We start from the raw sequence: 23,469 nt of genomic DNA on the forward strand, positions 1-23,469 counted from the left end.
TTCCTGTCTTGCAGGAAATCACGCACAGGACGAGCAGTATGGCTGGTGACATTGTCATGCTGGAGGGTCATGTCAGGGTGAGCCTGCAGGAAGGGTACGACATGAGGGAGGAGGATGTCTTCCCTGTAACGCACAGCGTTGATATTGCCTTCAATGACAACAAGCTCAGTCCGATGATGCTGTGACACACCGCACCAGACCATGACGGACCCTCCACCTCCAAATCGATACACCATCCCAACTGGTTTAGGTTTAGTGGGACTATCATTTGTTTTTCAACAGGACTATGACCAAACACACCTCCAGGCTGTGTAAGGGCTATTTGACCATGAAGGAGAGTGATGGGGTGCTGCATCAGATGACCTGGCCTCCACAATCCCCCGACCACAAACCAAATTGAGATGGTTTGGGATGGGTCGGACCAAAGAGTGAAGGAAAAGGAGCCAACAAGTGCTCAGCATATGTGGGAAATCCTTCAAGACTGCAAGGGTGGCTATTTGAAGAATCTCAAATATATTTGTTACTCCATGATTCCATATGTGTGTTATTTAATTGTTTTGATGTCTTCACTATTATTCTGCAATGTAGAAAATAGTAAAATAAGGAGAAACTCTTGAATGAGTAGGTGTTCTAAAACTTTTAGCTGGTAGTGTATAATGTCTCCATATATTGGTCTAGTACCACCTATAATGTCTCTGGAAATTGGTCTGTTAGTGCCTCCTATTGGTTGTAACTGTGGATGCTACATCGGTCTACTGTTTGTCTGAGCTGAGTTCAGCAGTGTTATTTTGTCAGAGGAAATTGAGACATGCTGCTAATTAATTTCATGGGCTAATTATTTGGTTTTATTATTTATTATTATTATGAGTCGATTGTGAGGTATATAATATCATGCATGTTACATATGACATATTATTACACTATAATCTGATAGGAGAAGAGGAGGAGAGGTGGAGAGGAAGAGGAGAGGAGAAGGAAGTGGAGGAGGAGGAGAGGAAGAGGAGAAGGAGGTGAAGGAGAAGGAGGAAGAGGAGGAGGAAGAGAAGGAGAAGGAAAGGAGGAGGAGAATAGTAGAAGGGAGAGGCTGGTCAGGTGGCTTCCTGTTCTTGCTCTGAGCTGTTGATTGACAGCTGTAGGGAGCTAAGCCCCGCTTCACTCACACAACTCAGAGTCTGACGCTGCATCCAAGGGCTCATGGGTAAATCCTCCGGCAGGAACACCTGCTGACAGTCCTGGGAGAGGGAGAGAGGGACAAAGGAGACCGGAGGAGAGGAAGGTAAAGTAGGTGAATAGTGATGTGGGGTGGAGGGGGAATGGAAGAGTTAAAGGAAGAGTTTGAGGTTCAAAGTTTAGGTTGAGAATACATTTCTCATGCAGGCTTACGACTGATGTTCCAACAACAAAACATATATTCCCTCAAGGCCTGACACTCTTTTTAAACCTCTCTTTCTTTACCTTTCTATTTCCATCCCTTCCTTTCTCCCTCACCAACCATCATTGAGTCGGCAGGCTAAAATCCCTCACATCAGGCAGAGCATGGCAACAAACTCACAACAAACACAGGAAGACAGACAGAGCGAGGAATTTTAGTGGAAGAGAGGGGGAAATAGAGGGGGAAGAGAGGGGGAAATTGAGGAAGAGAGGGGGAAATAGAGGAAAAAAGAGGAAGAGAGGACGACAGGGGAATATAGAGGAAGAGAGTGGGAAATAGAGGAAGAGAGGACGACAGGGGAAAATAGAGGAAGAGAGTGGGAAATAGAGGAAGAGAGGACGACATGGGAAAATAGAGGAAGAGAGTGGGAAATAGATGAAGAGAGTGGGAAATAGAGGAAGAGAAATAGAGGAAGAGAAAATATGATAGAGGGGAAATAGAGAGGGGGAAATAGAGGAAGAGAGGGGGAAATAGAGGAAGAGAGGGGGAAATAGAGAAGAGAGGGGGAAATAGAGGAAGAGAGGGGGAAATAGAGGAAGAGAGGGGGAAATTGAGGAAGAGAGGGGGAAATAGAGGAAAAAAATAGAGGAAGAGAGGAAGACAGGGGAATATAGAGGAAGAGAGAGAGGGAAATAGAGGAAGAGAGAGGGAAATAGAGGAAGAGAGGGGGAAATGGGAAATAGAGGAAGAGAGGAAGAGAGGACGAAGAGGGGAAAATAGAGGAAGAGAGTGGGAAAAATAGATGAAGAGAGAGGAAGAGAGAGGGAAATAGAGGAAGAGAGGAAGAGAGGACGACAGGGGAAAATAGAGGAAGAGAGTGGGAAATAGAGGAAGAGAGTGGGAAATAGAGGAAGAGAGAGGGAAATAGATGAAGAGAGAGGGAAATAGAGGAAGAGAGTGGGAAATAGATGAAGAGAGAGGGAAATAGAGGAAGAGAGAGGGAAATAGAGGAAGAGAGTGGGAAATAGAGGAAGAGAGAGGGAAATAGAGGAAGAGAGTGGGAAATAGAGGAAGAGAGTGGGAAATAGAGGAAGAGAGTGGGAAATAGAGGAAGGGAATAAAGAGAGATTGTGAAAGAGAAGAAAATAAACTGTATCCAGAGTCTGTTGCTATGTAACCGTGCAGACAAATACATTTCTCCCCAAAAACTTCTGAAATAGAACAGCAAATATTCCTTCTGCTCTGTTTTTATGACTCTTCCCTATCCATCATGCTTTTTCTTGGACTACTCCAGTCCTTCCGACCATGGAATGTTGCAGCCACACCGTCTTTGCCTAAAGGATGTGGAGTTACGCTGCAAAATGTCTTCTGCATTGATCACTGGTGTCTTTCAGTTCTATTTACTGGCAATTACTATTATAATGCTGGTGTAAGAAACTCAGAGTTGAAAGTCAAGTTCATTAGCAGCCAAATGTGTGTAAACCCAGTAACAATACAATGCAATGCAGTGCATGCATCAACAGTAGTTGAATTAGGTGGGTTAGTGTTGGGCTGCAACAAAAGCCTGTACACGCTCTGATGGACCCAGGTTTGATGACCTTTGACCTACACTCACCTGCACGGCCAGGGCCTGGAAGGGCGTGCACAAGCCCCCGATGGGGAAGAGCTTATTGACGTTGATGTCACCAAATACCTGCCTCCTCTCTCTCCTAACTGCCATCTTCCTCTGGATGTCCCCATACAGCTGGTGACACTGAGACACCTGGGGGAGGGAGATTAGGATCTGGTTGTAAATGGGAAACAATTGTGCCACCAGGTCTAGTGTCTGTGTGTGTCTGTGAGATAGGGAGTGAGAGGGAGAAAGAGGGAGTGAGAGGGAGAAAGAGGAAGAAAGAGGGAGAGAGGGGGAGAGAGGGAGAGAGAGGGAGAGGGAGTGAGAGAGAGGGAGAGGGAGGGGGAGAGAGAGGGAGAGAGAGAGGGAGGGAGGGGGAGAGAGAGGGAGGGAGGGGGAGAGAGGGAGAGAGAGGGAGAGGGAGTGAGAGAGAGAGAGAGGGACGGAGGGGGAGTGAGAGGGAGAGGGGGAGAGAGGGAGAGAGAGGGAGAGGGAGTGAGAGAGAGGGAGAGGGAGGGGGAGAGAGAGGGAGAGAGAGAGGGAGGGAGGGGGAGAGAGAGGGAGGAGGGGGAGAGAGGGAGAGAGAGGGAGAGGGAGTGAGAGAGAGGGAGAGGGAGGGGGAGAGAGAGAGGGAGGGAGGAGAGAGAGGGAGAGGGAGGGGGAGAGAGGGAGAGAGAGGGAGAGGGAGTGAGAGAGAGGGAGGGAGGGGGAGAGAGGGAGAGAGAGAGGGAGAGGGAGTGAGAGAGAGGGAGAGGGAGGGGGAGAGGGAGGGGGAGAGAGAGGGAGAGAGAGAGAGAGGGAGGGAGGGGGAGAGAGAGGGGGGGGAGGGGAGAGAGAGGGAGGGAGAGGGAGTGAGAGAGAGGGAGAGGGAGGGGGAGAGAGAGGGAGAGAGAGAGGGGAGGGAGGGGGAGAGAGAGGGAGGGAGGGGGAGAGAGAGGGAGGGAGAGACTTACAGTTGTTCCATTCCATTCATCTTAAGATAGCTACAGTAGGTGAGACAACCACATATTACTGTCATAGCAAGTCACTGTTATTGTTTGTTATTGTTTGAGACTAGTGTCAGACGTCTGACGATCTCTGGTAGTCAGTGATCATGTCGGAGCAGTCGGAACAGGCTCTGAGTTTACATGACTTGAAAGCAGAATTCTGCAGTGTGTTGCTGTGTATTGGAGTGCGTGTTGCTGTGTGTTGGGGTTTGTGCTGGAGCGTGTGCTTGGAGCGGGTGCTTGGAGCGGGTGCTTGGAGCGGGTGCTTGGAGCGGGTCCTTGGAGCGGGTGCTTGGAGCGGGTCCTTGCAGTGGGTGCTTGCAGCGGGTGCTTGAGCGTGTGCTTGAGCGGGTGCTTGAGCGTGTGCTTGAGCGGGTGCTTGAGCGGGTGCTTGGAGCGGGTGCTTGAGCGGGTCCTTGGAGCGGGTCCTTGCAGCGGGTCCTTGCAGCGGGTGCTTGGAGCGGGTGCTTGCAGCGGGTGCTTGGAGCGTGTCCTTGGAGCGGGTCCTTGAGCGGGTGCTTGAGCGGGTGCTTGAGCGGGTCCTTGCAGCGGGTGCTTGAGCGGGTCCTTGCAGCGGGTGCTTGGAGCGGGTGCTGGAGCGGGTGCTTGGAGCGTGTGCTTGGAGCGTGTGATTGAGCGGGTCCTTGGAGCGGGTGCTTGCAGCGGGTGCTTGGAGCGGGTGCTTGGAGCGGGTGCTTGGAGCGGGTGCTGGAGCGGGTGCTTGGAGCGGGTGCTTGGAGCGGGTGCTTGCAGCGGGTGTTGGAGCAGTCTTACCTTGATGTGTTGGAGTGTGTGCTTGGAGCGGGTGTTTGGAGCGTGAGTTGGAGCGTGTTGGAGCGGGTGTTTGGAGCGTGAGTTGGAGCGTGTCCTTGGAGCGTGTTGGAGCGGGTGTTTGGAGCGTGAGTTGGAGCGTGTGTTGGAGCGTGTGTTGGAGCGTGTGTTGGAGCGTGCTTGGAGCATGTGCTTGGAGCGTGTGTTGGAGCGTGAGTTGGAGCGTGAGTGCTGGAGCGTGTTGGAGCGGGTGTTTGGAGCGTGAGTTGGAGCGTGTGTTGGAGCGTCTGTTGATGTGTTGGAGCATGTGTTGGAGCGTGTGTTTGGAGCATGTGTTGGAGCGTGAGTTGGAGCGGTCTTACCCTGATGTGTTGGAGCGTGTGTTGGAGCGTGAGTTGGGGCAGTCTTTGATGTGTTGGAGCGTGTTGGAGCATGTGTTGGAGCGTGTGTTGGAGCATGTGTTGGAGCGTGAGTTGGAGTCAGTCTTACCCTGATGTGTTGGAGCGTGTGTTGGAGCGTGAGTTGGGGTCAGTCTTACCCTGATGTGTTGGAGCATGTGTTGGAGCGTGAGTTGGAGTCAGTCTTACCCTGATGTGTTGGAGCGTGTGTTGGAGCGTGAGTTGGAGTCAGTCTTACCCTGATGTGTTGGAGCGTGTGTTGGAGCGTGAGTTGGAGTCAGTCTTACCCTGATGTGTTGGAGCGTGTGTTGGAGCGTGTGTTGGAGCGTGAGTTGGAGCGTGAGTTGGAGTCAGTCTTACCCTGATGTGTTGGAGCGTGTGTTGGAGCGTGAGTTGGAGTCAGTCTTACCCTGATGTGTTGGAGCGTGTGTTGGAGCGTGAGTTGAGTCAGTCTTACCCTGATGTGTTGGAGCGTGTGTTGGAGCGTGAGTTGGAGTCAGTCTTACCCTGATGTGTTGGAGCGTGTGTTGGAGCGTGAGTTGGAGTCAGTCTTACCCTGATGTGTTGGAGCGTGAGTTGGAGCGTGAGTTGGAGCGCGAGTTGGAGCGCGAGTTGGAGCGCGTGTTGGAGCGCGTGTTGGAGCGCGTGTTGGAGCGCGTATTGGAGCGCGTGTTGGAGCGCGTGTTGGAGCGTGTGTTGGAGCGTGTGTTGGAGCGCGAGTTGGAGCGCGTGTTGGAGCGCGTGTTGGAGCGCGTGTTGGAGCGCGTGTTGGAGCGCGTGTTGGAGCGTGTGTTGGAGCGTGTGTTGGAGCGTGAGTTGGAGCGTGAGTTGAGTCAGTCTTACCCTGATGTGTTGGAGCGTGTGTTGGAGCGTGAGTTGAGTCAGTCTTACCTTGATGTGTTGGAGCGTGAGTTGGAGCGTGAGTTGGAGCGTGAGTTGGAGTCAGTCTTACCCTGAAGTGTTGGAGCGTGAGTTGGAGCGTGAGTTGGAGCGTGAGTTGGAGCGCGAGTTGGAGCGCGAGTTGGAGCGCTAGTTGGAGCGCGAGTTGGAGCGCGAGTTGGAGCGCGAGTTGGAGCGCGAGTTGGAGCGCGTGTTGGAGCGCTTGTTGGAGCGTGAGTTGGAGCGCGAGTTGGAGCGTGAGTTGGAGTCAGTCTTACCCTGATGTGTTGGAGCGTGAGTTGGAGTCAGTCTTACCCTGACGTGTTGAGTGTGACATGGAGCAGGGCTCTCCTCTGTGCCGACAGGCCCTGTCTGGTTCTTTGGTGTTGGGGCTTCCTCTACAGGCCCTGCAGGGAGGAAACTGTTTAATGTGGGTATAATCATGTGTGTGTGTGTGTGTGGCTTGAAAGAGGAGCACAGCTAATCAATTATTTTGACAGAGACATAGGCAGACTGGGAGAAGAACGTGTACACACACACACACACATACACACACCTCAATTCTAGCCTCTGGGTTCTGACTGGAACGTTTGCCAAACATACTAAACTACTGCTCCAATTCTACTGTTCTAGAATGTCAAGAATGTCCAGAGTCCATGCTTTATAACGCAGTTAAATTGAATTATAGTATCAGGTTTTATTGGGTCTGGCTATGACCTCTCTGGCTTTACAGTGACCTTTCTCCTTCTTCAATACTGCCACTGTGCGTCAGACTCCTGTCGTAGGGCCACTGTGCGTAAGACTCCTGTCGTAGGGCCACTGTGCGTCAGACTCCTGTCGTAGGGCCACTGTGCGTCAGACTCCTGTCGTAGGGCCACTGTGCGTCAGACTCCTGTCGTAGGGCCACTGTGCGTCAGACTCCTGTCGTAGGGCCACTGTGTGTTAGACTCCTGTCGTAGGGCCACTGCGTGTCAGACTCCTGTCGTAGGGCCACTGTGTGTCAGACTCCTGTCGTAGGGCCACTGTGTGTTAGACTCCTGTCGTAGGGCCACTGTGCGTCAGACTCCTGTCATAGGGCCACTGTGTGTCAGACTCCTGTCGTAGGGCCACTGTGTGTCAGACTCCTGTCGTAGGGCCACTGTGTGTCAGACTCCTGTCGTAGGGCCACTGTTTCAGACTGCTGTTGTAGGGCCACTGTGTGTGTGTGTGTGTGTGTGTGTGTGTTTCTGTCCATGCGTTGGGGACTGTGTGTATGAACACCTGTTTGTTGCTAATAGTTACCTTCATAAATCCATTCCTCCGGTGAACCCGGACCCCCGCTGAAAAGGTCAGATGTTTGACCTGTGACCTCGCTGCTCTGTGATGGGTCACTTTCACTCTCAATCTTCTTCTCCCTTTCTTCCTTCTCCTCCTCAGCCAGGTTGTTTACCTGGTCTCTGTACAAAAAACAGCCAGGTTGTTTACCTGGTCTCTGTATAGAAAACAGCCAGGTTGTTTACCTAGTCTCTGTTCAGAAAACAGAGTTTGATAAAACGTACATCTAACCTTGACTTATCATTGATATAAATCACTTTCAAGAGAGACTTTGTAGAAAACATTTGACTAATGATCTGTTTTTTGAGAACCTATGTTTCAGGGAGCTTAATTGTCCAGTAAACATCTAATTACATGTTTTTGTATGCTACAGTGTTTACTAGGGTTGTACCACAGTGGCCTCATGACCACTAAAACCATACCACACACACTGTCACACCAGGCCTGCCCTCAGATAACATATTGATTAGTGTGTGTGCCTCTTTCGCTTGGGAAGATTGATGACGTTCTGTTCACCACATCCCCACAACAGCAAAGGGTTGCTATGGGTGACTCTCTATCCAGTCACTCACTCACACACTACTGAAAAGCGTCCATACCGAACCAAACTTAATCTGGTTTAATTTAGCTATGTTTACAGTAAACTTTCAACAGGAGTCAATCAATATGGTTGTCGAAAAAGTTAGCCAATTCATCAGGATTTCTTTCTCATGGCTTCCCATCAGAATTCACACACACACACACACACACACACACACACACACACACACACACACACACACACACACACACACACACACACACACACACACACACACACACACACACAACACACACACACACACACACACTTTACAGTTCAGCCTAGAGCCTCTTCTATGCCTCCCACAAATCCTCTTCAACATTTTAACATCATTCATATGATGCAAATCTCTCATTTTGTGTGTTTTTCCCTGAGTCTAGAAATACACCCAGTTCTTACAGAAATATTCGCCAGCCCACATCGACACACCAGGCCAGACTGCTTAATTCTGTGGTACTTTTAGATCTATAATGGGAGCCATTTTAGAGTTATATATATAAAAGACTACAAAGGAGTAGATTGAGAAAGCCTCGGTAGGCCCAGAAGTTACAAGAGGACAACAAAAACTAGTTAGGAAAAATGGAGACCCATAAAACAGTAGATGTTTAGAACTTAGTGATGTTGATCCACTTCTGGATTACTGACAGAATAGACCACTTCAGTACCTGGAGGTGTGGTGAGGGGCTGGGTCAGCGAGGCTCCACTGTGGTTCCTGTCCAAAGAAACCTACATGCCCTCCCTCCCCTGTCCACACTCTACTGGTCCCATCCACAGAGCCAGAGAGGAAGAAGAGTCTCTCTGTGTACACCAGCACTTCTACACTCACTATCGCCCCCTCATGGGCCCTCCAGGACTGCAGGAGAGGAGGGTGGCTTGAGGAGGGCTGGGGAGGTGAAACATGTGAAGATAGAGTACAGTGTAAAACACATAAAACAGAGGCGTATCCTACATTTGCATTTACAATACTCAAAAACTCTCACACATTCACATACATGTACACACACACCAACCCTGACCTCCTGTGTGATGCATAGCGCGTACTGAGAGATGTCCCAGACCTGAACACACCCTGCTGTGTCTCCAGTGACCAGGATGTTGTTCTCCTGGTCTGAAGTCAGCCCCAACACACACTCATTCTCTCCAACAGGGGCATAGAACTGACCTGAGAGGGAGAGCGAGAGAGAGAGATGACAATACTGTATACTCCAGACAGAGAGATGATAATACTGTATACTTCAGACAGAGAGAGATGATAATACTGTATACTTCAGACAGAGAGAGATGATAATACTGTATAATCCAGACAGAGAGAGATGATAATACTGTATACTCCAGACAGAGAGAGATGATAATACTGTATACTCCAGACAGAGAGATGATAATACTGTATACTCCAGACAGAGAGATGATAATACTGTATACTTCAGACAGAGAGAGATGATTTATACTGTATACTCCAGACAGAGAGAGATGATAATACTGTATACTCCAGACAGAGAGAGATGATAATACTGTATACTCCAGACACATGATAATACTGTATACCCAGACACATGATAATACTGTATACTCCAGACAGAGAGATGATAATACTGTATACTTCAGACAGAGAGAGATGATAATACTGTATACTTCAGACAAAGAGAGATGATAATACTGTATAATCCAGACAGAGAGAGATGATAATACTGTATAATCCAGACAAAGAGAGATGATAATACTGTATAATCCAGACAGAGAGAGATGATAATACTGTATACTCCAGACACATGATAATACTGTATACTTCAGACAGAGAGAGATGATAATACTGTATACTTCAGACAAAGAGAGATGATAATACTGTATAATCCAGACAGAGAGAGATGATAATACTGTATAATCCAGACAGAGAGAGATGATAATACTGTATACTTCAGACAGAGAGAGATGATTTATACTGTATACTTCAGACAGAGAGAGATGATAATACTGTATACTCCAGACAGAGAGAGATGATAATACTGTATACTCCAGACAGAGAGAGATGATAATACTGTATACTCCAGACAGAGAGAGATGATAATACTGTATACTCCAGACAGAGAGAGATGATAATACTGTATACTCCAGACAGAGAGATGATAATACTGTATACTCCAGACAGAGAGAGATGATAATACTGTATACTCCAGACAGAGAGAGATGATAATACTGTATACTCCAGACAGAGAGATTGTAATACTGTATACTCCAGACAGAGAGAGATGATAATACTGTATACTCCAGACACATGATAATACTGTATACTCCAGACAGAGAGAGATGATAATACTGTATACTCCAGACAGAGAGAGATGATAATACTGTATACTCCAGACAGAGAGAGATGATAATACTGTATACTCCAGACAGAGAGATGATAATACTGTATACTCCAGACAGAGAGAGATGATAATACTGTATACTCCAGACAGAGAGAGATGATAATACTGTATACTCCAGACAGAGAGAGATGATAATACTGTATACTCCAGACAGAGAGATGATAATACTGTATACTCCAGACAGAGAGAGATGACAATACTGTATACTCCAGACAGACATGATAATACTGTATACTCCAGACAGACATGATAATACTGTATCCTCCAGACAGACATGATAATACTATATACTCCAGACAGAGAGATGATAATACTGTATACTCCAGACAGAGAGAGATGATAATACTGTATACTCCAGACAGAGAGAGATGATAATACTGTATACTCCAGACACATGATAATACTGTATACTCCAGACAGAGAGATGATAATACTGTATACTCCAGACAGAGAGAGATGATAATACTGTATACTCCAGACAGAGAGAGATGATAATACTGTATACTCCAGACACATGATAATACTGTATACTCCAGACAGAGAGATGATAATACTGTATACTCCAGACAGAGAGAGATGATAATACTGTATACTCCAGACAGAGAGATGATAATACTGTATACTCCAGACAGAGAGAGATGATAATACTGTATACTCCAGACACATGATAATACTGTATACTCCAGACAGAGAGATGATAATACTGTATACTCCAGACAGAGAGAGATGATAATACTGTATACTCCAGACAGAGAGAGATGATAATACTGTATACTCCAGACAGAGAGAGATGATAATACTGTATACTCCAGACACATGATAATACTGTATACTCCAGACACATGATAATACTGTATACTCCAGACAGACATGATAATACTGTATCCTCCAGACAGACATGATAATACTATATACTCCAGACAGAGAGATGATAATACTGTATACTCCAGACAGAGAGATGATAATACTGTATACTTCAGACAGAGAGATGATAATACTGTATACTCCAGACAGAGAGAGATGATAATACTGTATACTCCAGACACATGATAATACTGTATACTCCAGACACATGATAATACTGTATACTCCAGACAGAGAGATTGTAATACTGTATACTCCAGACAGAGAGAGATGATAATACTGTATACTTCAGACAGAGAGATTGTAATACTGTATACTCCAGACAGAGAGATGATAATACTGTATACTCCAGACAGAGAGATGATAATACTGTATACTTCAGACAGAGAGATTGTAATACTGTATACTTCAGACAGAGAGATGATAATACTGTATACTCCAGACACATGATAATACTGTATACTCCAGACAGAGAGAGATGATAATACTGTATACTCCAGACAGAGAGAGATGATAATACTGTATACTCCAGACAGAGAGATTGTAATACTGTATACTCCAGACAGAGAGAGATGATAATACAGTATACTCCAGACAGAGAGAGATGATAATACTGTATACTCCAGACAGAGAGAGATGATAATACTGTATACTCCAGACAGAGAGAGATGATAATACTGTATACTCCAGACAGAGAGATTGTAATACTGTATACTCCAGACAGAGAGAGATGATAATACTGTATACTCCAGACAGAGAGAGATGATAATACTGTATACTCCAGACAGAGAGAGATGATAATACTGTATACTCCAGACAGAGAGAGATGATAATACTGTATACTCCAGACAGAGAGAGATGATAATACTGTATACTCCAGACAGAGAGATTGTAATACTGTATACTCCAGACAGAGAGAGATGATAATACTGTATACTCCAGACACATGATAATACTGTATACTCCAGACAGAGAGATGATAATACTGTATACTCCAGACAGAGAGAGATGATAATACTGTATACTCCAGACAGAGAGAGATGATAATACTGTATACTCCAGACAGAGAGAGATGATAATACTGTATACTCCAGACAGAGAGAGATGATAATACTGTATACTCCAGACAGAGAGAGATGATAATACTGTATACTCCAGACAGAGAGAGATGATAATACTGTATACTCCAGACAGAGAGAGATGTACTGTACATATACCTACACTAGGTCAGAGAGGACAGAGGGTACATAAATAGGTTTATTGATATGTATAATGTAGTTCAATGAAAGTTCAATCTGTCATCATAAAGGCTCCCTCTCCCACTTTCATTCTCTCTCCTTCCTTAGCTACACCGTGTGTGTGTGTCCTGGTTACCATGAGTGTGTGTGTGTGTGTCCTGGTTACCGTGTGTGTGTGTCCTGGTTACTGTGAGTGTGTGTGTGTGTGTGTACCCTGGTTACCGTGAGTGTGTGTCCTGGTTACCATGCGTGCGTGTCCTGGTTACGGTGAGTGTGCGTCCGTGTCCTGGTTACCGTGAGTGTGTGTGCGTGTCCTGGTTACCGTGAGTGTGTGTGTGTGTCCTGGTTACCGGGAGTGTGTGTCCTGGTTACCATGCGTGCGTGTCCTGGTTACCGTGAGTATGCGTGCGTGTCCTGGTTACCGTGAGTATGCGTGCGTGTCCTGGTTACCGTGAGTATGCGTGCGTGTCCTGGTTACCGTGAGTATGCGTGCGTGTCCTGGTTACCGTGAGTGTGCGTGCGTGTCCTGGTTACCGTGAGTATGCGTGCGTGTCCTGGTTACCGTGAGTATGCGTGCGTGTCCTGGTTACCGTGAGAATGCGTGCGTGTCCTGGTTACCGTGAGTGTGCGTGCGTGTCCTGGTTACCGTGAGTGTGCGTGCGTGTCCTGGTTACCGTGAGTGTGCGTGCGTGTCCTGGTTACCGTGAGTGTGCGTGCGTGTCCTGGTTACCGTGAGTGTGCGTGCGTGTCCTGGTTACCGTGAGTGTGTGTGCCCTGGTTACCGTGAGTGTGTGTGCCCTGGTTACCATGGGTGTGTGTGTGTCCAGTGATGCTCCACCAGTAGATCCCTCCAGCCTGTGAGGAGAGGAGGATAGGTGTGTTCCTCCAGTGTTTGTCCCCACCCCTCCGCTGCAGGAACAGCAACGCGTCCACAGGCGGTGTTGTCCTACACACATGCATCACATACACACTCAGTAAACATATGTTGAATACTTTATTTCAATTTGCAATAAAGCATTGATGTTGCATGAAGCATTGATAAAGCATTGACTCACAGTGAGTGAGTGGCCCTCCGCAGGCGAACCAGGGGTCTCTGTGTGTCCAAAGTCCAGACGATGACCTCTCCATCATGGCTGCCCGTTGCAATGACCCCCAGGGCAGGGCAGTGGTCAACCACCAGGATGTCAGCTCTGTGTTGCTGACCTGACTTCCACGACATGTCTGCCCTCACAAACACATCCTTCACCACCACAAACAGGGCGCCATATTGGAACCAGATAATCACCAGAATAATATTCTCATTTGCATCTTGGTGTCAACATTGTGTTCATTCAAATGTGAAAACAAACCAAGTTTTCCACTGTATATCTATGGCTTTATATCTACCCATCTGAGCACCACGTGCAAAATTATAGTTCCAAATTCTAGTGACTGATACTGTACGTATAATAAGTCCCAGAGGTCATACTCTGCATCACACAATGACGTCATTTACATACACCCCCTCTTAGCCAAGTTGTTTTATAAGTGTTCTTTAAAAACCCCACCGGTTTCTGCTGACGTCTAACAATAAGAAACCTCAGAGCAGATCTGTATATATAGTTGAAGTTTACATACACCTTAGCCAGATACATTTAAACTCAGTTTTCCACAATTCCTGACATTTAATCCTAGTATAAAAATTCCCTGTCATAGGTCAGGTTGGATCACCACTTTATTTTAAGAATGTGAAATGTCAGGATAATAGTAGAGAGAATGATTAATTTCAGCTTTAATTCATTTCATCACATTCCCAGTGGGACAGAAGTTTACATACACGCAATTAGTATTGGGTAGCATTGCCTTTAAATTGTTTAACTTGGGTCAAACATTTCAGGTAGCCTTCCACAAGCTTCCCACAATAAGTTGGGTGAATTTTGGCCCATTCCTCCTGGCAGAGCTGGTGTAACCAAGTCAGGTTTGTAGGCCTCCTTGCTCACACATGCTTTTTCAGTTCTGCCCACATACTTCCTATAGGTTTGAGGTCAGGGCTTTGTGATGGCCACTCCAATACCTTGACTTTGTTGTCCTTAAGCCATTTTGCCACAACTTTGGAAGTATGCTTTGAGTCATTGTCCAATTAGAAGACCCATTTGTGACCAAGCTTTAACTTCCTGACTGATGTCTTGAGATGTTGCTTTAATATATTCACATAATTTTCCTACCTCATGATGCCATCTATTTTGTGAAGTGCACCAGTCCCTCTTGCAGCAAAGCACCCCCACAACATGATGCTGCCACCCCCATGCTTCACGGTTGGGATGGTGTTCTTCGGCTTGCAAGCCTCCCCCTTTTCCTGCAAACATAATGATGGTCATTATGGCCAAACAGTTTTGTTTCATCAGACCAGAGGACATTTCTCCAAAAAGTACGATCTTTGTCCCCATGTGCAGTTGCAAACCGTAGTCTGGCGGTTTTGGAGCAGTGGCTTCTTCCTTGCTGAGCGGCCTTTCAGGTTATGGCGATATAGGACTCGTTTTACTGTGGATATAGATCATTTTGTACCCGTTTCCTCCAGCATCTTCACAAGGTCCTCTGCTGTTGTTTTGGGATTGATTTGTACATTTTGCACCAAAGTACGTTCATCTCTAGGACACTGAACACGTCTCCTTCCTGAGCGGTATGATGGCTGAGTGGTCCCATGGTGTTTACACTTACGTACTATTGTTTGTACAGATGAACGTGGTACCTTCAGGCTTTTGGAAATTGCTCACAAGGATGAACCAGACTTGCGGAGGTCTACAATTTTTTTTCTGAGGTCTTGGCTGATTTCTTTTGATTTCCCCATGATGTCAAGCAAAGAGGCACTGAGTTTGAAGGTAGGCCTTGAAATACATCCACAGGTACACCTCCAATTGACTCAAATGATGTCAACTAGCCTATCAGAAGCTTCTAAAGCCATGACATCATTTTCTGGAATTTTCCAAGCTGTTTAAAGGCACAGTCAACTTAGTGCATGTAAACTTCTGACCCACTGGAATTGTGATACAGTGGATTATAAGTGAAATAATATGTCTGTACACAATTGTTGGTAAAATTACTTGTGTCATGCACAAGGTAGATGTCCTAACCGACTTGCCAAAACAATAGTTTATTAACAAGACATTTGTGGAGTGGTTGAAAAACGAGTTTTAATGACCTAAGTGTATGCAAACTTCCAACTTCAACTGTAAATAGATATCATTCCTGAAAGTTCTCTTGTAAGGAAGGCTGGTTAGCTATGAGTGTAAACACATGGAGCAGACACGATAGTGACAGATAACATTGGGGTTGAGGTGTGGTGGACTCTTCACCTGAGAGTGCAATGTACATGTTTATTTTTATTTATTTTTTATTTCACCTTTATTTAACCAGGTAGGCTAGTTGAGAACAAGTTCTCATTTGCAACTGCGACCTGGCCAAGATAAAGCATAGCAGTGTGAACAGACAACACAGAGTTACACATGGAGTAAACAATTAACAAGTCAATAACACAGTAGAAAAAAAACAGAGTCTATATACATTGTGTGCAAAAGGCATGAGGAGGTAGGCGAATGATTACAATTTTGCAGATTAACACTGGAGTGATAAATGATCAGATGGTCATGTACAGGTAGAGATATTGGTGTGCAAAAGAGCAGAAAAGTAAATATATAAAAAACAGTATGGGGATGAGGTAGGTAAAAATGGGTGGGCTATTTACCGATAGACTATGTACAGCTGCATGGCTGGCACACAATAACTTTTTATTGAAAAGGAAAGTGTGTGTTTGGCTAGGTGTTTTCTCACCTTAGCCCCTTTGATGTCATACTGAGTGACCTGCTGGCTCCACCCCACGGCCAGCAACTGGTTGTCATGGAGACAGATGACCCCTGTGACATCTGAGAGGGTGACAGGCTCTAGCTTGTGTAGGTTGAGGCCATTCAGTAGGTTCCACACCTTTTAACAGACAGAAACAGCACATCATAGTAAACCACATCTGTGTCCATCTAAAGCTGTTCTAACTGAACCGTAGTGAAGAAGGAGGAGACTTGGAGAAGTCTCCTGCTTTTCCCCTTTTCTTCAGTTATCAGACATCAGTAACATGATTGGATAGATGAAAGCACAGGCTCCACTGCATAGGCTGCACTAGTACCTTGATGGTTCCGTTGCGTGCGCCTGTGATGAGTCGTCTGTGGGAGGAGTCTAGCGCCATGCAGGTAATCTCCTCCTCTCCATGAGCACTGGTGATCTTCAGACGCAGCCTCCCTGTTTCTAAGTCCCACACTGATACAGACGAGTCATCACATCCGGCGATGACCTACACACACATATAAACACCCACGACACACACACACACACACACACACACACACACACACACACACACAGAGATGTAAACATTTACAGACATATTTACGTTAACACACACATACAGTATGCACACCCTTATGGCTGTGACAGTGTACAAGATTCCATACCTACCTGTTTCAGTGTGGGGTTGTAGAGAGCACAGGAGAGGGGGGCACCATGGCATTGTCTTCCCCCTCCTCCCTGCTCCTCCCCCCTCCCCCCTTTCTCCAGCCTCAGCCTGGCCAGGTAGTCTCGACAGGACACCAGGATATGGGGCAGAGTCTGCGACAGGAAGGGCGGGGCCACCAACAGCAAAGGGAAGTTGCCATGCTCTGGGGCGCGCCCTGGCTGCAGACAGGGGAACTGCAGGTGGACGGTCCTCAGACAGTGATTGGAGGAGATGTCCCACACCCTCAGCTCCTGCTCAGAGACAACAAGGTTGGTAAACAAACTCCTTCTGAAAGCTCCTGCACAGAGACAACAAGGTTGGTAAACAAACTCCTTCTGAAAGCTCCTGCACAGAGACAACCAGGTGGGTAAACAAACCCTTTCTGAAAGAAATTAAAAAGTGGAAAACAAAAACCACCTGGACCACAGCCAGGACAGATTACCTTGTGGTGTAGTACTGGTGGGCTGGACCACAGCCAGGACAGATTACCTTGTGGTGGAGTACTGGTGGGCTGGACCACAGCCAGGACAGAATACCTTGTGGTGTAGTACTGGTGGGCTGGACCACAGCCAGGACAGATTACCTTGTGGTGTAGTACTGGTGGGCTGGACCACAGCCAGGACAGAATACCTTGTGGTGTAGTACTGGTGGGCTGGACCACAGCCAGGACAGATTACCTTGTGGTGTAGTACTGGTGGGCTGGACCACAGCCAGGACAGAATACCTTGTGGTGTAGTACTGGTGGGCTGGACCACAGCCAGGACAGATTACCTTGTGGTGTAGTACTGGTGGGCTGGACCACAGCCAGGACAGAATACCTTGTGGTGTAGTACTGGTGGGCTGGACCACAGCCAGGACAGATTACCTTGTGGTGTAGTACTGGTGGGCTGGACCACAGCCAGGACAGATTACCTTGTGGTGTAGTACTGGTGGGCTGGACCACAGCCAGGACAGAATACCTTGTGGTGTAGTACTGGTGGGCTGGACCACAGCCAGGACAGATTACCTTGTGGTGTAGTACTGGTGGGCTGGACCACAGCCAGGACAGATTACCTTGTGGTGTAGTACTGGTGGGCTGGACCACAGCCAGGACAGAATACCTTGTGGTGTAGTACTGGTGGGCTGGACCACAGCCAGGACAGAATACCTTGTGGTGTAGTACTGGTGGGCTGGACCACAGCCAGGACAGAATACCTTGTGGTGTAGTACTGGTGGGCTGGACCACAGCCAGGACAGAATACCTTGTGGTGTAGTACTGGTGGGCTGGACCACAGCCAGGACAGAATACCTTGTGGTGTAGTACTGGTACTTCAGTCTAGGGATAGGTTTGCCTCCCTCTACCTGTCGTAGGTGAGGGCTTACAGCTTACCCGTGAAGCTACGGCCAGTGTTGTGTCTCCAAGCTATCTGGTGGATATTGACTTACAGCATCTTTGGAATAGCTGAGGACCTGTCCCAGTGGTTGGTAGATGACCACATCCAGTACTGTGGTGCCGTGACCGTGTAGGACCGCGACTGGCCGAGCGGTCATGAAGCAGTTCCACAGTTTGACCGCAGGGTCCAGACCACCCGTCACCAATAGGTTGAGAGACCTGCTGAAATCAAAGCACGTCACACCCTGCGGAGGAGGGAGAAAGGAGAGAAGAGAGAGAGAGAGAGAGAGAGAGAGAGAGAGAGGGGAAAGAGGTTGGGGAAGAGAGGGAGGAGAGAGAGAACAGAGGAAGACAGACAGACAGACAGACAGACAGACAGACAGACAGACAGACAGACAGACAGACAGACAGACAGACAGACAGACAGACAGACAGACAGACAGACAGACAGACAGACAGACAGACAGACATAGAGAAAGGGAAGTTAGGATTTGTGGGTCACTAAAATAAAAGGTAGCGTGACTAAATATTCTAAAAATACTGCCTTTCCTATTAGTTTATAATGGGGAACTGTTGAGGACAGCTTAATTGGTCAACTGACCAAAGCTAGACAGTTTTATAGGAGCACTGCTCAGAAGCCATAACAACCAATTCAAACACCCCACCCACTTTAATCACTTCCTCAGCAGGGCCAGTCACATTACATGTTTTTGTTCTCCAGCAATTATATCCTTTGTGTGTGTGTGTGTGTGTGTGTTTATATTGGTTATAGGGTGGGACTTGGCAACAGTAAGCAAGATAAAACACAGTTATGACTCAAAATAATTCAAGGGGTTTGTGGTATATGGCCAATTTACCACGGCTAAGGGCTGTATCCAGGTGCTCCGCTTTGCATCGTACTGAAGAACAGTCCTTAGTCGTGGTATATTGGCCATACTGTATACCACACCCTCTGAGGGCCTTATTGCTTAAATAACAGCTACCCTTTTTGTAGAATCGCATATAAATGGTGGCTTCATTGTGTTCTCCATAGTAACAACACATGAAAGACTCATAATAGGGTAGATACTGTGTTATATTATTACCTTATTGATTCTCCAAACATAGGGTTTTCTCCTGAGTGACACATGCATGATGACTACCGAGGAGGCGTCGCTTCCTGATGATGTCATGATGAGGTCAGTGTGGGGCTCGAAAATGATCCTGTTGATTGGTTCCTGGTGGACTGTGGGGATATGTTGGTAGGAGACTAGGCGGCTGTGGTCACCAATATCCTGTTAGGAGACATGTTCTCACCATAATTGGGGGTCCTGAGTGGCTCAGCGGTCTAAGGCACTGCATCTCAGTACAAGATGCAGTATTGTACTGAGTAACCAGTATCTGGTTCAAATCCAGGCTGCATCACATCATGATTGGGAGTCCAATAGGGCAGCGTACATTTGACCCAGCATCATCCGGGTTTGGCCAGGATAGGCCGTCATTGTAAATAAGAATTTGTTCTTAACTGACTTGCCTAGTGAAATAAAATACCAGTTAACCAACCCTGGTCCAGCAGAAATCTGAAGAACACACATTAACTTTTGGTCCCAAGGAACACATGCTAACCACAGTGCCAACATCAGTAACTGGTCTCATCAATAAGTGCATTGATGACGTCGTCCCCACAGTGACTGTACGTACATACCCCAACCCGAATACATGGATTACAGGCAACATCCTCACTGGGCTAAAGGGTAGAGCTGCCGCTTTCAAGGAGCGGGACTCTAACCCGGAAGCTTATAAGAAATGCACTTCGACGAACCATCAAACAGGCAAAGCATCAATACAGGGCTAAGATTGAATCGTACTACACTGGCTCCGATGCTCGTCGGATGTGGTAGGGCTTGCAAACTATTACAGACAGCAAAGGGAAGCACAGTCGTGAGCTGCCCAGTGACACGAGCCTACTGACCAAGCTAAATTACTTCTATGCTCGCTTCGAAGAAAGCATCACTGAAGCATGCATGAGAGCATCAGCTGTTCTGGATGACTGCGTGATCACGCTCTCCGTAGCTGATGTGAGTAAGACCTTTAATCTTCTCAACATTCACAAGGCAGCAGGGCCAGACGGATTACCAGGACGTGTACTCCGAGCATGCGGTGACCAACTAGCAAGTGTCTTCACTGACATTTTCAACATGTCCCTGACTGAGTCTGGGATACCAAACATGTTTCAAGCATACCACTATAGTCCCTGTGCCCAAGAACACTAAGGTAACCTGCTTAAATGACTACAGACTCGTAGCTCTCACGTTTGTAGCCATGACGTGCTTTGAAAGGCTGGTCATGGCTCACATCAACACGATTATCCCAGAAACCCTAGACCCACTCCAATTTGCATACCGCCCAAACAGATCCACAGATGATGCAATCTCTATTACACTCCACACTGCCCTTTTCCACCTAGACAAAAGGAACACCTACAGTATGTTAGAATGCTATTCACTGACTACAGCTCAGTGTTCAACACCATAGTGCCCTCAAAGCTCATCACTAAACTAAGGACCCTGGGACTAAACACTTCCCTCTGCAGCTGGATCCTGGACTTCCTGACGGGCTGCCCCAGGTGGTGAGGGTAGGTAACAACGCATCTGCCGCGCTGATCCTCAACACAGGGGTCCCTCAGGGGTCCGTGCTCAGTCCCCACCTGTACTCCCTGTTCACTCATGACTGCATGGCCAGGCACGACTCCAACACCATCATTAAGTTTGCCAACGACACAACAGTGGTAGGCCTGATCACCGACAACGATGAGACAGCCAGAGAGGAGGTCAGAGATCTGGCCGTGTGGTGCCAGGACAACAACATTCACCAACAAACTATCATGGTCCAAACACACCAAGACATTTGTGAAGAGGGCACGACAAAGCCTATTGCACCTCAGGAGTCTGAAAAGATTTGGCATGGGTCCTCAGATCCTCAAAAAGTTCTACAGCTGCACCATTGAAAGTATCCTGAATGGTTGCATCCATGTCTGTTATGGAAACTGCTCGGCCAACGACCGCAAGGCACAACAGAGGGTAGTGCGTATGGCCCAGTACATCACTGGGGCCAAGCTTCCTGCCATCCAGGACCTCTATACCAGGCGGTGTCAAACCAATGGCCTACAAATTGTCAAAGACTCCAGCCACCCTATTCATAGACGGTTCTGTCTGCTGTCGCACGGGAAGCGGTATCGGAGCGCCAAGTCTAGGTCCAAAAGGCTTCTTGAACACCCGCACCAGAACAGTTTATCAAATGGCTACCCAGACTATTTGCATTGCCCCCCCTCTTTTACGCTGCTGCTACTCTCTGTTTATTATCTATGCAGTCACTCTAACTCTACCTACATGTACATATTAACTCCATTACCTTGTCTAACCTGTGCCTCCGCACATTGACTCTGTACTGGTAACCTCTGTATATAGCCTCACTACTGTTATTTTACTGCTGCTCTTTAATTATTTGTTATTTTAAACGTAACACCTATTTTTCTTAAAACGGCATTGTTGGTTAAGGGCTTGTAAGTAAGCATTTCAATGTAAGTTTTACACCTGTTGTATTCGGCACATATGACAAATACAATTTGATTTGATATTAGATTAAGAGACTTGATCAAGGACACAATGGCAGGACATGGAACGTGGGTTGCCAGTTCAGCCACCCAGTCTGGGGCTTGAACACCCAAACTTCAGGCTGCTGGTCTGTCTCTCTAACCTCTAGGCTATTGGCATTATAACTGTGTGCCAGTTTTTTGTTTCAGTCCAACACAGAGTGAATGAAGAGTGAATGAGGCCTACCTGCATGTAAATCCTCTGAGGGACATTGTCCTCAGTGAAGGGGCTCTCAAACAGTCCATTTTGGAGTTGGAGGAACCACAACAGATGGATCCCTCCCTTTTCATCTCCCCAGAGCAGCAAAGAGCGCCCCCCTGGAGACTGGGAGGGATTACAACAGATCTCAGGGGAAGACAATGTGAATATAACTACCAGAACTATGAAAACATCTATCATGGTTCATGAAAAGACAAGTAATTGAATGTTTAGAATGGGTCAAATGTACGTTAGTTTATGACAGAGTACTGAAGCCGTACCTTTATTTCATGCCAGTAGCAGAGAGAAGTTGGAACATTGGGGAACCCTGTTCAGAGATGAGAGAACAACAGGGACATAAAGTCAGAACCCTGTTTAGAGATGAAAGAACAACAGGGACATAAAGTCAGAACCCTGTTTAGAGATGAGAGAACAACAGGGACATAAAGTCAGAACCCTGTTTAGAGATGAGAGAACAACAGGGACATAAAGTCAGAACCCTGTTTAGAGATGAGAGAACAACAGGGACATAAAGTCAGAACCCTGTTTAGAGATGAGAGAACAACAGGGACATAAAGTCAGAACCCTGTTTAGAGATGAGAGAACAACAGGGACATAAAGTCAGAACCCTGTTCAGAGATGAGAGAACAACAGGGACATAAAGTCAGAACCCTGTTTAGAGATGAGAGAACAACAGGGACATAAAGTCAGAACCCTGTTTAGAGATGAGAGAACAACAGGGACATAACGTCAGAACCCTGTTCAGAGATGAGAGAACAACAGGGACATAAAGTCAGAACCCTGTTCAGAGATGAGAGAACAACAGGGACATAAAGTCAGAACCCTGTTTAGAGATGAGAGAACAACAGGGACATAAAGTCAGAACCCTGTTTAGAGATGAGAGAACAACAGGGACATAAAGTCAGAACCCTGTTCAGAGATGAGAGAACAACAGGGTCATAAAGTCAGAACCCTGTTCAGAGATGGGAGAACAACAGGGACATAAAGTCAGAACCCTGTTTAGAGATGAGAGAACAACAGGGACATAAAGTCAGAACCCTGTTCAGAGATGAGAGAACAACAGGGACATAAAGTCAGAACCCTGTTTAGAGATGAGAGAACAACAGGGACATAAAGTCAGAACCCTGTTTAGAGATGAGAGAACAACAGGGACATTAAGTCAGAACCCTGTTCAGAGATGAGAGAACAACAGGGACATAAAGTCAGAACCCTGTTCAGAGATGAGAGAACAACAGGGACATAAAGTCAGAACCCTGTTTAGAGATGAAAGAACAACAGGGACATAAAGTCAGAACCCTGTTCAGAGATGAGAGAACAACAGGGACATAAAGTCAGAACCCTGTT

At 46.9% G+C, this 23,469-nt stretch overlaps 1 protein-coding gene across 1 annotated transcript; it reads right to left on the reverse strand.

The window, feature by feature from the left end:
* Positions 1-548: 548 nt before the first annotated feature.
* Positions 549-22,427, reverse strand: LOC112261326 (WD repeat-containing protein 49-like). Its single transcript, XM_042307595.1, has 15 exons — positions 22,386-22,427; positions 22,093-22,230; positions 19,360-19,548; positions 18,328-18,519; positions 16,866-17,153; positions 16,537-16,701; positions 16,191-16,340; positions 13,439-13,623; positions 13,190-13,329; positions 8,932-9,077; positions 8,581-8,798; positions 7,300-7,454; positions 6,334-6,425; positions 2,988-3,134; positions 549-1,232 (listed from the first exon to the last, which is right to left on the reverse strand). The coding sequence occupies exons 2-15, from the start codon at positions 22,096-22,098 to the stop codon at positions 1,089-1,091; spliced, it is 2,217 nt and encodes a 738-aa protein (XP_042163529.1). The 5' UTR covers positions 22,099-22,230; positions 22,386-22,427; the 3' UTR covers positions 549-1,088.
* Positions 22,428-23,469: the final 1,042 nt, after the last annotated feature.

This window comes from Oncorhynchus tshawytscha, linkage group LG27, assembly GCF_018296145.1.
Source record: "Oncorhynchus tshawytscha isolate Ot180627B linkage group LG27, Otsh_v2.0, whole genome shotgun sequence".
NCBI classification, from domain to species: domain Eukaryota; kingdom Metazoa; phylum Chordata; class Actinopteri; order Salmoniformes; family Salmonidae; genus Oncorhynchus; species Oncorhynchus tshawytscha.